At 45.7% G+C, this 16893-nt stretch overlaps 1 protein-coding gene across 13 annotated transcripts in view; it reads left to right on the top strand.

Annotated features, from left to right (window-relative positions):
• Window positions 1-16893, top strand: part of Rbms1 (RNA binding motif single stranded interacting protein 1) — a 219632-nt gene that overhangs the window by 190272 nt on the left and 12467 nt on the right. For all 13 annotated transcript variants that reach the window (XM_059260539.1, XM_059260529.1, XM_059260528.1 and 10 more), the window contains one exon: window positions 589-668. In XM_059260539.1, the coding sequence (XP_059116522.1) occupies window positions 589-668 (80 nt within the window). The remainder of the gene's footprint in view (window positions 1-588; window positions 669-16893) is intronic.

The following is a 16893-nucleotide window of genomic DNA, read 5'->3' as shown; positions in this document are numbered from 1 at the left end:
TGTAGATGGAAAATAAATGGTAAAATTAGACCCCAGCCTTTAATCCCTCCTCCAAAGTCAACCTGACAAAGTACATAATTAAGTTCACTAATTGAAATTTAAACCCAGAGTGAAAGTTAAAAACACATAAGGCCCATCCTCTGATTGACACGAGCCATTACTCTGAGAGTTTATAAAAGGAAAGAGTATCTTTAAAACAAAAATTCTAAACTATTGTTTTTATCACAAAATCATGACTAAGAAAATCATTATTTTTTGAATTATGAATTGTTATAAATTAAATTTTAAGTTTCCAACCATTAGAAAACCATAATTTGATATGACTGCTATGAAACACTCTTCATAGAATCTACTGTCTTTTATAATTCAGAATATTCTGTCTGTGATAATTTTAACTCGGGGATAAGTTATTTTACTGTAGACATGCCAAAGCAACAGCTAAGGAAAGAGCCAGCCTTCTTGTTCGATGTCATCCCCATGGCTTTCCGTGAGGTTCCCTTTGTTTCCTATACCTAAAGCGATAGTTATACGAAGTCTCTTAGTGCTGTGCGTGTACTATTTATGTATCTCTTCTTTTTACATGACCAGGATGGAATCGACAGAAAAATGCGAAGCTGTAATTGGTCATTTTAATGGAAAGTTCATTAAGACCCCACCAGGAGTCTCTGGTATGTTGTTTTGCCTAAAGTTTTATCAGTCGTCTTTGATATAGCATGTATGTCACTTTAGCACACAGTGGCCCTTAAGACCCAAAACCTCTCACTTTTTAACACTGACTTGTTTGTATTGGCAAATAAGATTGGCACGTGCAGCAGCCAGGAGGAACTGGCCTGTCAGCTGCAGTGGTAAGGACTGACTCGCAAAGCATTGCAGAATTGACTCTGGATCGGCAGCCATCTTTTAACCCACCTCACCACCATCCTGCGTAGCCTTCCCAGGACTGGGCACATCCCCTGAGAGCTCACTATGTTCTGTCCTCAGTGCCTGGACCTCAGCTCCCGTGGCCTTTACCTACACTCGGCTTCCATCACTCCCACATCACTCTGCCTGTGTTGTCTTTAACCCAGACCACCACACCTCACCTCACAGAGCATTTATGCATTAGCCCAGACTCCTGGGAGGCCTGTTCTGAAGTATGAGGAGCGCCTCCTGTTGTTGCTGAGAATTGACTTGTTAATCTGTTTCCTGTCTCTACCGAATCTGGGGTGCTGCAATCCTTTCCTTAGTGGCAGCCTCAGCTTCCTTGCACGGTCACTGAGACTGCCATGATGCCACTGTAGACGATTTCCTTTCCCTGTGGCACCATGAAAATTAGCCAGACTCTCAACACCACTGTTCCTCCTGCAGTTCTTCAGGCTTCCCAGCATCCTCCCTTCTCCCCTTCATCCACCCATGCAGCCCTCTAACAGCTCTGAGCAGATGACCTCACTTCCTGTTTAATGAACAGAATCTGGAGTACCAGAAATGCCACTTGATTACTGCATCCTCCACTGAAGGGCCCCTACCTGTGCCCTGCTCCTTCCTTTCTCCTTCCAAAAGGATGTTAGAGCTGTGTGCGATCTTGTCCCGTTGGGACCTTGCTATGCCTTCCTCTCCTATAATTTTGTCTGCTCTTTGCTTATATCCCATTTTTCCAACAAAACGAAAGCTTTTATTTTGGATCTATAAAATAACATGTCCCTGACGAGACGAATTGGTGAGGGAATGGAAGAAAATCGACAAACAGTTAATATTCTAGTTGCATTTCTATTGCTGAGACAAAAAAAAAAAATATACCCTTATAGAGAGCAACCAGAAATGGGTTTGTTTTAGCTCAATATTCCAGGTTATGTTCTATCACTGTGGGAAAGTCAGGGTGGCTGCGGGGACTCACGTTGCATCCACAGTCAAGAGCAGGAAGAGAATGGATGAACTCAGGCCTGCTTGTTTGTGTTTGCCTTAATTTCTCTATTCTCCTATAGTTTAGAACCCCTTGTCTAGTGAATGGTGCCACCCGCAGTGGGCTGGGTCTTCCACATCAATTAACTTAAGACCGCCCCCCAGACATGCCCACAGTCATTGGTACTTTCTCCCAGGTGATTGTGGGTTGTGTCAAGTTGACAGAACTATCAGAATTCTGAACAAAAAATTGTGAATGTAGACATCATGGATGTTTTTAATCACAGAATTTAGTGACTAGGCACGTAAATTACTTTATGCCAAGGTTTTTCCAGAAGAAGATATTCCGTTTGTGTTTGAAATCATCTTAGTGTTTTGTGTTCTCGAGGTTAAGTCTGTGTTTTCCTGAAAGCACTTTTAAAGGGCAGTCTTACTTCCCATCACTCCTCAGTTCTGTCCAGGTTGGTATCTTCTCCTAGCATGTAGTTTAAATTCCTTTAGGCAAGCATTCTGTTTGCTAGGACAACTGTAACAAAATTGCACAAACAGCAGATTAGTGACCCACTCACCTTTCTGAGGGCCAAAAGTCTAAGCTGGAGGAATGCAAGATCAGTTCCTTCTGAGGGCTGTGAGGGAAGGGTCTATTCCAGGCATCTCCTTGGCTTGCAGTTGGCCATCCTCTTCTTAGGTCTCTTCACATCACCTTCCCTCTGTGTGTCCTTTCATTTATGAGAACACCAATCACAAAGGATGAATGGCCCACCCTAGTGACATCATGAGAACACCAATCATGATAGATGAATGGCCCACCCTAGTGACATCATGAGAATACCAATCATGACGGTTGAATGCCCTGTCCTAGTGATGTCTCTTTTGAAATTCCTGTCTGTAATCAGGGTCACATTCTGGGGTGCTGGGAGTTAGATCTCTAGCATGTCTTACTAAAGAGGAGGGGAGAGTAGGAGGGAAACATGGTTGAACACTTTGCTCGTGACTGACATCGTCTGTGCCATATCATCCTTGAACCAGTCACTTTCCCCGCCCCCAGGGGTTTGGCTGCTTCTGTAGTACATTTCTGACAGATTTTATCCAGACTTGAGATTTCAGTCTCTGCTTCGGGTGAGTCTCGGTCATTCATCTCGTTCTGACTTTCTATTGAGTGTCAGTCTCCATGTGTCCACTGTCTCCAGAGCCAACCCTGTTGTCCCCATTGCTAGTGCTCCTGCCTTCTTGACCTCCATTAGTGGGCTCAGAAACCCAGGACCGGATTCCCATGGACACCTCCACCCTTCCTCTCTCCCATTCAAATAATCACTCAGGTCCTTGAGTTTTCTTCCTGATCATTTCTGCCCCTTCCCTCTCTGCCTGCTGTCACCGCCTGGTGTGCCCCTGATCTCTCAGTAGAGCAGCCTACCAATGGCTTGTCCTGTCTGGCCTGACCTCCCTCACATTGCTTCCTAAATAGCCAGAGAATTTTAGACAAAGTGCATCTCTGTTTCACCATGCTCCCATCACCATTCAAGAAAAGACGGAGGGTTCCCAGAATGACACTGCAGGCCGTGGTGACCAGAGCCCTTGCTCCTCCATGCCATCCCTCTGTTCCTACCATCTTGCCTGTGCCCTCAGTAATGAATCACAAGTAGGTTACATGGCACTCTGTCATTTCTCCCTGTGTTCTCTTCCGTAGCTCTACACCTTGATCTCTTTGCTTCCCATTAAAAAGGATGCCCTCTCCTTACCTTTCTACACTTTCTCTGAGTCTGTCTTCCCCTGGGACCTGCTCTGACTCAGCTGGGTGCATCTGCCTGGGGAACCCCCGAAGGATTCACATTGCCGTCTGAACACTGATGTGTTTACCTGTGTCAGTCCCACTCTGCTGGAAGCTCCTGGAAGAAGTTTTCTCCTCTCTTTATGTTCATGCCTTGCAGTGATTCAGCTATACCAAGCGACAACCAGTGTTGTTAGTTTTTAATACATTTCATTACACCATAACACCAGGACAGCACTAGGTCTTAACAGGGTAGCACACGAGCAAGACCGAAGTGCCTTCTGGTTTTGCAGTCGGTCCCCAGCACACTCCCTGCCAACACGCAGTGTCTCGGGATTCAGCAACCACTTCACCGTGGTTTGAAAGGGAGGCACTGAAGTTGTTAGAACGGGAGAAGAGAGAAGTGCCTGCTCCTTTTTCATATCCTACCCGCACTGTCCTCTCAGGTTTCTTGCTCGGCAGGCATAAGACATCCGCTTTCTGTTTCTGGGTCTGGAGCAACAAGTCTGTGTCCTTCCTGACAGCATCATCATCTGCCTCTACATACCCATGCCCTGCAGATCTACTCTTGCTTGGGTGGAAGTCTGGAGAGGGGTCCTTTCAAGGTGTTCCTCCAGCCCCCTGCTCACTTGTGTCTGTAGTAGTCAGCTGCATCAGTAAGAATTAACCCAAAAGCTCCTGAGGAGACAGTCAGGTCCTTGACCTTACCCCGAACTAGGGTAACTCTGTAGTAAACAACCATGCGGAAACCCAGAAGAGGAGGAAAGTATGCCATTTGGCTGAATGCATCTTTGCCCCCAGAGTCTGTCCGGCACCTTTCATATGCAAAAACAAAACAAAAACAAACAAAAACAAACAAAAAAAAACAAAAAACACTTTAATCCAGAAGTAGATCCTGCAAATGGAACCTGAGTCACATAAAAAGTTGGTCAGACCCCATCTCCAAATGGCAAGAGCATACATGTACCTTAGTTTGTCACATAGAACACAGCCTTCAGAAAGCCCTAAGGGATGTTGAAAGTAGAGTCATTCCATCCAGGAGTCACTGGAGTGAGCAGCTGCTCTTAGGCTGTGCATGGGTAACTGGTGTTGGGTATATATTCTCTCAGAGCTCCCAGGTTCCGTCTTTAACTGGATGCTGAGGAAAAGGAGGAGAGTCACTTTAATTTTCCATTTCATTTCCTAGAGGAACTAATTGGTGTGTCTGTGTGGTACCGTAGGCCACACTTGATCTGGCAGTATTAAAACCTGACAGCCCATCACTTCTGAAGCCACTGTTGAAGGTACACATTGGGAACATAAAATCTAGGTCCTGAAAGGACAGTGCATCTCAGGAAATCAGGCTAGTGGAAGAACTTCCTCTGGTTCTCTGAGTTAGTTTTCTTTTTCCATCAACAACACTTGGATGAAAGAAAAGAAAGGAGGTTTTAACCTCAGACTAGTAGAAGCCTGCCCTGTGAGTTTAGCACAGTGCCAGTTTGAGTGCTCTCTGCATGCTCGGGATCCCACAACCCCCATCCAACTTTCGTCCCTTCCAAGGACTGATCTACACCTACTTGTGACCTCTTTTCTTGGTTCATTCTTACGCGGCAGCAAGGTTGGTTGAAAAAAGAAATGCATCCAGGGCCATTTGTATCAGCCTGCGATAAAATCTTCCAATTCCCTCCGCGAAAGAAACTTCACAGAGTGTCACAGATTGGGTGAACGGTTTCCTTTGTTCTCTAAAGGACTTGGTGGTTGTCGTTAGACTGTTTCCTCTGAAGTGGTTTCACAAACTGCAGGTCACAGCCGTTCAAGGGAAACCCGGTGATTTCCAAACCACATAGGGATGATTGTAGGAGCCTGGGCAACGCTGCAGCGGATAGAGAATAGTTCCCTCCACGTTGTACCAAGGGACAAATGAGTACAAGAGCCAGATGAGTCCCATCTACGTTGCAAGCATGGCTTCAGGGAGCAGCATAGTGTTGCAACTGAGCCATCCCTCTGTTCCCAATCATGCTCAGTGCTACTTCATTTCCAAATGCTTGGTGATCTTCCCGTGCACTAATATGGGTGTAGGACTAGGCTGCAAGTTGGTTGTGGGCAGGCACATTTATTTTTCTTATTTCTGTACACTGCCCTGTACCTGCTGGAGTCACTGAGTGGTTTCTCTGATCATCTGTCATATAGCACTCATTCTCATACCCAGAGCTGTTTGGAGGCTTCTGACATATAAATGAGGTTGACCTGCCTCCAGGCTGAGTTGGAGATTTGGAAGCACACTGTTGCAGTGAACTCAACTTTTTCCCAAAACGAGTCCCCAGCACACCATTGGAACCTACAAGGAAATTGAATCGTTTTCAGCTTCTCTGGACTTGTTACTTTATACACATACTGAGAGGAGCTTTGAATGCTAGCCAGTGCCTCAGGGGCAGCTCTCTCCTCATCTGGAGAGTGCTTGAGATTATCAGTCAAACCGGGTAGAAAACAAAATGTCAGAGATGGGCAGGTTACATTAAATGAGCCTTCTGGAATGTTTAAATGCTGCAGGCTCATTGCTAGGTAGACGTAACATCTCATAAACACAGTCAGAGGGTGGCTTATTTGATGACGCATTGTTTAGCTGGCATAAGCGGAGTTATCCAGTGTGGTTCCTGTCAGAGTACTTGGATTCTTGCACAGTTGGCAGTTGGCCTGTTGACACTGGAGCCAAGTTCCGCAAAGAAATGCGCTTCAGCTAGCATCTCACCCTGACACAGCATCGCCCTGGTGTGCTAGATCCTCCAAGGGGATCCGCTGCTCTTGAGCCGTTGGCAGATCCAGTTAGTGCCCAGGTCACAGTCTCTCCAGGAAAAGGAAAACTAAAACCATAGTAAAGCCCCCAGAGATAGGTTCTAAGTGAATAGTGAGCCCATCTTAGCTGTGACACATACAGACTAGCTTCTAGAAGGCTAAACAGAAGAGGTCAGACCAGCCATGGTGGTGCATGCCCTTGAGGCAGAGGCAGGTGGATCTTTATGCACTTGAGACCACTCCAGCCTACATAGCAAGATTCAAGCCATCCAAGGCTACATAGTGAGACCCTGTCTCAAAACAAAACAAAAAGTCCATCTTTGAATACTCTGTTCTATGTCACCCATCAACCTGTGTTTTTGTATTGAGGTGGCATTGGGTTCCCCACGCCAGCTGTGCTGGGGAACCCCAGCTGGGGCCATGACATATAATAGAACATGTTTATAGCTTTGTAAAAAAATCCGAGGTACCACACTGTAACTTTAATACAGTCTGTTTTCTGAATGCTTTTTTAAAACACAGTTTTTGTACTTTCTTACAGCTTCTTTAAATTGTTTATGAGTCCTTTTCTTCCACCCTTCCCCACCCACTTTCCTCTGAAGATGCCAGGCTGTTATTCTTTAGATCTACCTTCAGTTTGAGTGCAGGTTTGAAGTAGGTCAGATTTGCTTGGGAAGTCCCAGGGTAGGAGAACCTTGGTGAGTTGTGTAGAGCTTCTCACTACTTGATACTGATTGACAAAAATCCTGTTATGGGGAAATGATGTGGTAGTGGTTTTCCACTTGATGGAACACTGGAAACCGGAAACAGGCTGGGAAACCTCGGTTATGTCGAGCTCATGTCCAGAATAGGACCTGGGCCCCGGAACAAACACTGGTCATGATCAGCACTCAGGGATTTGTTTCAAATGTTCTTCTATTATCTTCCTGGAAGAGGGCATGTTGTCTAGGAAGAATATGCTTATGGCATTAGCTGGAAAACTCCTGGAGCTGGGAACACCCCTGCCACCCTGTTGCCACCTGTCTCCCCAAGGACAACAGTGTGTCTGGTACTGTAGGACACAACATGTCCACCCATCTCTCTGGACCTATGCAGTACATTGAATAAGTCCATGTGTGCTAAGGAAGAGTGGTTTTGCTCTTTGGTGCATTTTATGTGAGGAGGGGTGGGGGGTGTGAGTGTGCACATGCACACTCGTGCCCTATTGTCTGCATTGTGCTGGCATCACTTGGTCATGTCTCATGCAGCAGGTTCACATCAGGTTGGAGTAAACTGGGTGTGGCTGCACTGGGTGCAGCGAGTGGCCGGCTTGTTCTACATCTGCTCCTGTATCCTCTGACTCAGCAGCTTGGATCTGTACCCACCAAGATTCAAAGCCCATCTTCATAGCTCTGAGGATAGTGGTATCACTAGGGCATCGTCCAGTATCAGGAGACAGAAGGAGTAAATGTGAGAGAACTTTCCAGAGGATTCTATTGCCTAGTTAGACATGCATTTTCCTTAGCTCTACTTACTTTATGAAAAAAAAAAAAAAAAAAAAAAGAATATTTTGACAAGTCTGGGGCAAAATACACTAGTCCTCCTCCATATCCACAGACTCCACATACATCAGTTTAACCAAACATGGATAGAAATATTCAGGAAAAAATTTGCACATGTACTGAACATTTTCATTAGTCCCTATCTAATACAATATAGTGTCACTGTTTACGTAGTATTCACATCACAGTGGGAGTTAAGTAATCCAAAGCTGTACACAGAAGAGCAAGTAAAGGCTCTGTGCAGACACAGTTTCATATAAGGGACTTGGGTACTGTGGCTTGGATAACTGCCATGTGTCTTGGAACCCGTGCAGTGGGTACCACATGGTAAGCATACCTGGCAGTATGTGTGATGCTCTAGCAGCGTGAGGATGGTGTGATCATACATATGGAGGTGCTCCCACTCCCGCTGCTACGGGAACACAGTAGCATTAGAATGGCATGATCTTAACTACAGAAGTGCTCCCGCTCCCTCCCACTGCTACAGGAACGTGGGTTTAAGTGCTCTCCACCTTGGAGTTGTTCTTATTAGGTATTGCTGCTGAGCTGGGATGATTGTGGATGGCCCCCGGAACAAGGGCTTCCCTGTGAGACCTCGCATCGCTGTGACAAATACCTGTGAGAGACGCTGTAGAGGAGGGAAGTTTTATTTTGACCCAGGGTTGGGGAGGTTTCAGTCTATTGTGTTTAACCTGTGAGAAGAAAGCATCATCACGGTTCAAGAAAGCTGACACTGCATAGCCACACCACAGCTGCCTTCAGACCCAGTGCAGAATCATCCTCTACCGTGAGGGGAAGTCAGTTTTTAAAATTACCAGTGGGGCTGGTGAGACAGCTTAGCAGGTAAAGGCACCCGCCACCAGTCCTAACGATCTGAGATCTTGGAACCCACGTGGTGGACGAGAGAAGCAACTCCACACTGCCCACTGCTGTCCTCCAGACATGCGCACCCACAGATCAGTGTCGACCACTGCCCACATGGCTGTGTTTCCATCCGCGTGTGCTCCATGCCCAACAGCACTTGGGATGAGCTCGCGTGCAGGGCTGCGGTCCCCAGTGAGTCCAGCCCTCATCAGCCCTGCAAACCAGGGTCTTACTGAGTTCTTCCTCTAAAGAACAAGAAGTGGATAAGCTGTATTAAAGCCCAGGCATCTTGGGTAGAGTGTGTAGGCAGTAAATTTACCCTGACCCCCGCCTGAACATGTCTTCATTCTAGAGGCTCCTTGAATCTCATAATCAAATCCTGTGACAGCGGGCAGTCCACACAAACATTGCTAACTTCTGAGTGAACCACAAGTCTCCTGAGAAAGTACCTTAGTTCAAAAGTGAGAAAAGCAGTGACTTACGGAATGCTCCCATTGTCACAGTCCTGATTGCAGTAGGTGACATTCACCAAACAGTTTTAAGCACTGTGTTAACTGGAACAACCCCTGAAAGAAGGTACTGTCACCCCCATTCCACAGATGATGAAAGCAGAGACCTGGAATGGCTTACAGGCTTTAGCTAGTAAGTTTCAAACCCTGGAGGACTAACCTGGACCCAGTGTCCTAACCACGATACAGTGTAATCACCAGTATAGAACTGTTGGGTGTGTGGCAGAAACTCTCAGTCTCATAATCTGACCCATTTTTAAATCGAGTACTGTGTAGCCGTTAAACAGATAGGTCTTGGATGAGGTAGGGAAGGCCCACAATAGAAAGGGTGGAAGGAGACAGACCTACTGTGGCAGATTGTAAAAATGAGTGCATCTGCAAACACTTAGAAAAACCACAAGACATGGAAGAGTAAATCATTGCTGTTGGGTGGGGGTCCTGCTTTCTGTCTTACAGGACACTCTCTTAGGGATCTAGAACCTGTGATTGAGAAATGAGGTGAGAAAGAAGTCTAGTTAAGAATCAGAATCCAGCCAGGCAGTGGTGGCGCACGCCTTTAATCCCAGCACTCGAGAGGCAGAGCCAGGCGGATCTCTGTGAGTTCGAGGCCAGCCTGGGCTACCAAGTGAGATCCAGGAAAGGCGCAAAGCTACACAGAGAAACCCTGTCTCGAAAAACCAAAAAAAAAAAAAAAAAAAAAAATCAGAATCCATGGGAGGTCTGCCCCTTTCTGAACAGAAACAGAGAGAGAGTGGATTAGGGGGTGGGGAGTAGAGAGGAGGTCAGGATGTAAAATAAATGGATAAATTTAATTAATAAAAAAAGGCCAAAAACTCAGTAAAAATGAGGCAAATGTGAATAAGTTGCCAGTATCACTTTCCTCACACCTGTGTCAGAGACAAAAGCAGGTGGGGCCACCAGGTCCCGCCACATGAGCCCTGGAAGAGGCACACCCACAGGGCAAAGCCACAACTGCACCCCTTAGCTGGCCAGAAACAGGGCAAAACAGGAAGCAGTATGCATGTAAAAGATGAGTAATCGTTCATGGTTGCTCACGAGGAACATTTCAGGAGCAAAGCCTGCCTGGGTAATTTCTAGCATATTCTTAGTTGAGGTAGATTTTTAACTTGTAATAAATACATTTTTAAAATTTTTAATAAAAATCATATTTTAAAAGCTAATCATAAAAAACACTTCATGTATGCATGGCTGGCCGTAACATTTTTTGTATAGTCCCACAGTAATACGGAAATGCCAACAACATCCATTCCATTTGAAAGTCTTCCATGTTATCTCATCTCAAAACCCAGTGTGGCTTAAGGTCTTGAAATTGTTCAGAGCTTTACAGGGCTTTCTAGAATACAGAGAAAGCCTACATGGAATTCTGCTTTTGCTTATGAAGCATTTTTTTCTGTATTTATTTTACGTCTTGGAACCTTAAGCATGTAGAGGCTAGAAATACAGTCAACGACTCTGGGTCTCTTTGTGCATCCGAAGTGTGATGTACTGTTTTTGGCCGCACAGCCAGTAAAGAAGAGTTTGTGAAAATGCTTCTTCTCCTCCCTGTAATTCACACCAGATGTTCTGAGGAGGGTTTCTGTTGTGATGAGACACCATGACCAAAAGCAACCTGGGGAAGACAGGCTTGATCTCACCTTGTAACTCTCGGGTCACTGAGGGGACTCAAGGACTGAAGCAGAGGCCATGGAGGGGTGCTGCTCACCTCGTTTGCACCCCATGGCTTGCTCAGCCTGCTTGCTTTTTTTAAATACCTTTTTTTTTTTTGAAAAATTTTTTTATTCATTTTACATACCAATCAAAGATCCCCCTCTTCCCTCCTCCTGCCCCTCCAGCCTCTCTGTCCCAACCCACCCACCCCCATTCCCTCCTACAAGAAGATAAGGCCTCCTATGGGGAGGTACATTTGGTAGAGGCAAGTCTAAGCCGCTCTCCTACCTCAAGGCTATGTGAGGTGTCCCATCATAGGTAGTGGGCTCCAAAAAGCCTGCTCATGCACCAGAGATGGATTGTGATCCTGTTGCCAGGGAGCCCCTTAAGCAGATCAAGCTACACAACTGTCTCGATATGCAGAGGGCATAGTCCAGTCCCAGGCAGGCTCCACCGCTGTTGATCTAAATTTCATGAGTTCCCACTAGTTTGGTTTGGTTGTCTCTAGGTTTGCCCATCATGATCTTGATGCCCCTTGCTCAAAGAATCCCTCTTCTCTCTCTTTGACTGGACTCCTGGATCAGCCTGCTTTCTTACACCGTCCAAGACCACAGGCCCAGGAGTGGCACTGTCCCCTCGCCCCTATGAGCTGGCCCTTCCCACACCAATCATCAATCAAGAAAGACTTCCACAGGCCAATCTGATGGGAGCATTTTCTCATTTGATATCCCCTTAAATGACTCTAGTGTGTGTCAAGTTGACAAAAACCTAACGAAGGATACCAGATTTTTCTCAGGATTTCTGCAAAAGCTCCAAAGTATCTACACAGTTTTCCACACCATAAACTGCTGAGGTCATCTTCTCATACTTCACTACATTCGGTAATACTTGAATATCCAATGACTTAGACACAAGGAACACTAAGGTTACAACTTTAGGTCAAAACAAATATTTTAGAAATTGCTCCATTTTCAGCCATGAACTCGCAACAGAGTCGAGATGATCTGGTAACTTCCTCCAAATACAGATGACTGGATTACAGTGTGTCTTAACATTAGCAGCCATGTGGTGTTACCTGCTTTCTGAATTCTAAGAGCACGCAGGGGACAATGCCCAGCTGCTGTAAAGCAAAGCAGAATTCTGATGTTTGTTCTAATACCTCTAATACCAGGGGTCAGATTTTCTGGTGAACCCAAAACCAAGTCCAGACTTATTTTTCTGCTTCACAGTGAAGCAGATATTTAAAAAGGAAAAAAAAAATCAATTTAAAGGCAGCTGAGGCTGGCTGAAGTATAAAGATGGGAAAAACTCCTATAGTAAAAATGATTCCTGTAGCTTCTGGGAACTTCCATTTTTCTCTCTACTGGGGTCAGCTCCCTGTGATATGGCATTTTTCAAGTAGCCATCATATCAGAACTGATTGAGGTGGCTGATACTGGTCTTCCAGATTGGGGAAAGAAGCTTGTTAAGGACAGTTTACAATTTGCAATATGATGGCTAAGATCAAATACTAAATAACTAGAAAAGTGGGGGTGTGGAAAGAGAAGGCTCTCCAGCTGTTACTGCTGTCAGCATCTGAGCATGAAAGCATGAAGAAAACCTCATTTAGGATGCACGGGGGGGAATGGTCTATTCTCTTGCGAGCTGCAGAACTGACCCCAGGAGGCCAGGTAGCTGGGTGAACACAGTGACTGGCAAAGATCCCATTCTGTGCCACAGTGCTCACAGCAGGCACCCAGGAGTGATGTTTAGTGTGAATGTCAAGGAAGGCAACTGTGCACAGACCATCCCAGTCTGAGCTTGGGGAGCCTGATAAATACATGATGGAGATTGCAGCAAGGCATTGTGGGTATAGCCACTCCTGCTCTCTTAGGGAGTGTCAGCACCACAGGCATGTAAAGAGCTCCAGCTCTGTTGAGACATTGGAGAAACCAATAGTGCCATTACCTTAGATGACTCTCAGGAGGTGCCAGGAAATATGAGCTCAGTGTCTATCTGTGGTACTGCCTGGGGCCCTTAGCAGTGTTCCAGGTAACACTATAGTCGTCAGAATTTGAAAGGTGCATGTTCCTGTTGGTTCCTATGCATAAGAAAATAACTTGCCAGCCGGGCGGTGGTGGCACCTGCCTTTAATCCCAGCACTCGGGAGACAGAGGCAGGCAGATCTTTGTGAGTTCGAGGCCAGCCTGGTCTACAGAGCGAGATCCAGGAAAGGCGCAAAGCTACACAGAGAAAACCAAAAAAAAAAAAAAAAGAAAGAAAGAAAGAAAGAAAGAAAGAAAATAACTTTCCTGGGTTGGGTAATAAGAGATTGTGACCTGAGAAATCACACAAGATGTTAGAGCTCACGATTATTAAAAGTACATTCAGCCTAAGAGTACTTGCATACTTGGGAAAGTCCATTGGTTTAGGGTAGTTTATATATTTATATGGTATCTTCATGTGAAACAGATAAACAACAATGCATCGAGGGCTAGAGAGATGGCTCAGTAAAGAGACTGCTGGCCCCATAAACTTAAGGGCCTGAGTTCATATTCTTAGCACCCACATAAAAATTAAGCCATAGGCAAGCATATGCCTGCAGTCTCAGTACTGAGGAGGCAGAGACATGAGTATCTCTGGGGCTGCAAAAGTAAGGTGGAGAAAGATAAAGGAAGGAGGTAACAGACATCCCCAGTAGGCTTTAATGCACATGTGAACAGCACACACAGAAACCATTCATCCGAACTCTGTAGTTACCCTTTACACACAAGGGTGAAGCATTGCTATTCAAAAGGCTGGAGAGTTGGCTCAGCAGTTAAGAGCTCTTATGGAGGACTTAAGTTCCCAGAACGCATGCTGGCCAGCTCACAACTGCTTATGACTCCAGGGGACCCAGCACCGCTGGTCTCTGGCCTCCATGGGCACATGCACATGTACATAATTAAAAACAATGAAAATCATAAAGAATTGTTATTCTAGAAAAATGACCCCATTGAAGATTGACTGTCGCATACTAATCTTGTAAAGTTCATCCAGCCAAACTTAACTATTGCTCGGGCCACACGGCTGCTACTTCCGGCATGTCACTTGTGCCCTCCGTTTCTCCTTTCTGAAAGACAGTACGGAGGCTGCCTGAAGCGTCTCTGCTGCAGAGCAAGCTGACATCACACATGAGCTCCTGATTCTTTAGCCTGTACTTCAGGCTCCCAGAGGCAAGCTAAGGACCTGCACTGCGGTCCTGTGTCTGGGAAGCACCAGAGAGGCTGATGAAGTGAGGCCGCCTGTCTGTAACAAGCTTGCACACACACAAACAAAATACAAAAAAACTGGCCTACTTCTTATTTTCCCACCCCAAAAAAATCTAACCAAACTCATCAACGTTGTACACTGTCAAGACAACTGTCGGTCACAGTGAATTAAACCCTTGGTGGCTAAAAACACCAGGAAATCCCCTAACTTTGTGTGACTTGCTTTTTCTAAAGCAAGTGGGTGGTCTTTATGGTAAATCAGGCATTAAGAGCTCGTAATCGTGGGCTCACTCTTAACAATGCCCCCCAAGTCAGTGGAGCAGTGTCAGGAAAGAGTAACAGCTGGGCCTGCATCTGTGTTTGCTCCAGTGGAGCATTTTTATTAAAGCACATGTGTCTACACTCAGTGTTCCATCCTGTTAATGACCAAGCAAGCTTTCATAAGACAGGGCACATCCTCATCCACACTGAGCGCAAGCCCTGGGGAGGCTGCAACTCTTGATTTATGGATTACTGTACTCACTGCTCTTGTGGACCTAACACATAGTAGACGCTGAGCAGAGCGAAGAGACTTTTGCTAGTCGAAGAAAGCTGCTGGGATTTCTGTTGTTTCCCATGGAGTATGAGGCACTCTGATTTTGCTGAATGGGGAGCTGGCAACTGTCTGACACACATGCCTTTTTAACTGACTACCGTTCTTTAAAGTAGGAAGCTCTTTGCTTAAGATGAACACTGCCAGTGCACACACAGCTCTAACTACTTAACTATTCTCTTTTAGAGAAAAAAAAAATCTTAATGACAGCACATAATACTATAGTAAATATAGTTCACTTTGAAAAAGAGCTACTCCCATTCTGTTCATTTCATGTTGAATGGTATACTTACAAACACGCCATCTCTGGACCTTCACCTCCACACCATACGGTTACTGTCGCCTAGGATTTCATTCTGACAGGGCAGAATCTAGATGCGTAAACACGCATGGGAAGCACGTTATCCCCAGATAGAGCACTGGCCACTGAGCCTATGTTAAGGGTCTTGCTGCTTAGCTACTTAACCGGAGATACACTTTAGAGTGAGCCCCGCCTGGCTGCCTTCTTTCTGTGGGAGAATTTTATGCTAATAAAAGAAAATGGTTTGCATTTCTGACAAGCCAAGTAAACCCAGAGTTAGTTTTTCTAAAGCCTCTGCTGGCGGTGTAGCCTCACTGTGAGCATGGGCGGAGGTCCAGCCCCTCGGGTTCTCTCAGGCTCACCCTGGCCCTGTGGGAACATATAAAACTAAGTCTTACAACCTGGAAAGGCACTGGGCTGAGCAGAGTGGATTTTGCCTGTCTCAGCTGAGTTCTTGTTTTGTCCTTTGTCATCAGCTGGGTCACCTTCCACCACCACAGCCTCTTCCAGCCATGCCCACAAGCTCGCTCACACAGGGACCTGGGAGGGGCTGGTTTTAGTATCGGAACTGAAGTAGTCAGTTTTTAATTGCCTCCAAAGGTGAGTAACTTAAGGGAATGGCAGATGTGGTAAGTCCCTTCTCTCAGGAGAGTGTGTCTTTTATCTGCCTCTTGCTGGGATGCCATAATCTCAACTCTGGTTCCCATCTGCCCCATGATAGTCGAGTTGTGGAGTTAAAAGGACCGTTGGTGATTATTATTACAAAGTTGTCCTGATCCATTGTATCAAAATGTTTACCTTCTGTGATTATTAGGTAGAATTTCCAAAAAAAATCATCACCTTGTATCAGTTGGACAAATAGTATATTCAGTTACATTGGGGAATTTTGATCTCTGCCCATCCATCTTCCATCGTGCTGAGCTACCATTGAACAGGATTCCTTATTCATGAAAGCCTGGGGTGGAAGAGTTAGAATCAGAAGGTAAACAGGAAGGTGCATGATATTTTCATCACACCTAACAGTTTTATTATTAGCTCTTCCTATCCTATATCAGTCCATTTTCATTACCATAATAAAATACCTGACGCGGAGTGGCTTTATAAACAAGAGGGTTATTTAGGTCATAGTTCAGGAAGTTGAAGGGCCCTGGTGTCATCCTCAGCTCAACTCCAGTGAGGATCACGTGGCAGTCAGGAAAAGCTACTAGGAGGCAAAGCCAGTGATCTCTTTGGGGGTGGGGCTCACTCTTGGGAAAGCTTGAGAACTCATGAGAACCACCTTCGCTGCCTCTGAGGGCGTGGCCCCAGTGACCTAAGAGCTTCCTGCCAGGCCCTACCTTGTAACACTGCAGACTAAACTTGAACCAGAGGAAGGTGAACTACATCCACACCATAGTGCGCCCTCTTAGAAGTGCTTTTACTTCTGGAGCAGCCAGGGAACACACTGGGAGTGCCAGACACTAGGGAGGAATGACAGCTGGTGTTGTGTTGTGTTGTATGTAGGTGGTAAGACGCTCTTGCCTCCACCCTGTCATTAGAGGGTGGGTAATAGTGATATAAAATCAGAGATGAATTAGGATAATAAGAGGCGAAGGAGAAAGGAGTAAATTCTCCACAAGTAATGTTTTTTTTTCTTCGTGGTTATTTAACTTTGAAAAGGAACTTGAAAGGAATGATCATGGTTCTACAGAAGACAAAGGACCGAGTGTGGGAGCCAGGCAAGAAGGTGTGAGAGCCTTTATTGCAGGAACTAGAGGCATACAGGAAAAC

Source organism: Peromyscus eremicus, chromosome 4 (genome assembly GCF_949786415.1).
Source record: "Peromyscus eremicus chromosome 4, PerEre_H2_v1, whole genome shotgun sequence".
NCBI classification, from domain to species: domain Eukaryota; kingdom Metazoa; phylum Chordata; class Mammalia; order Rodentia; family Cricetidae; genus Peromyscus; species Peromyscus eremicus.
The sequence above is the reverse complement of the archived record's forward strand: the minus strand, read 5'-3'. Positions and strand labels throughout refer to the sequence as shown.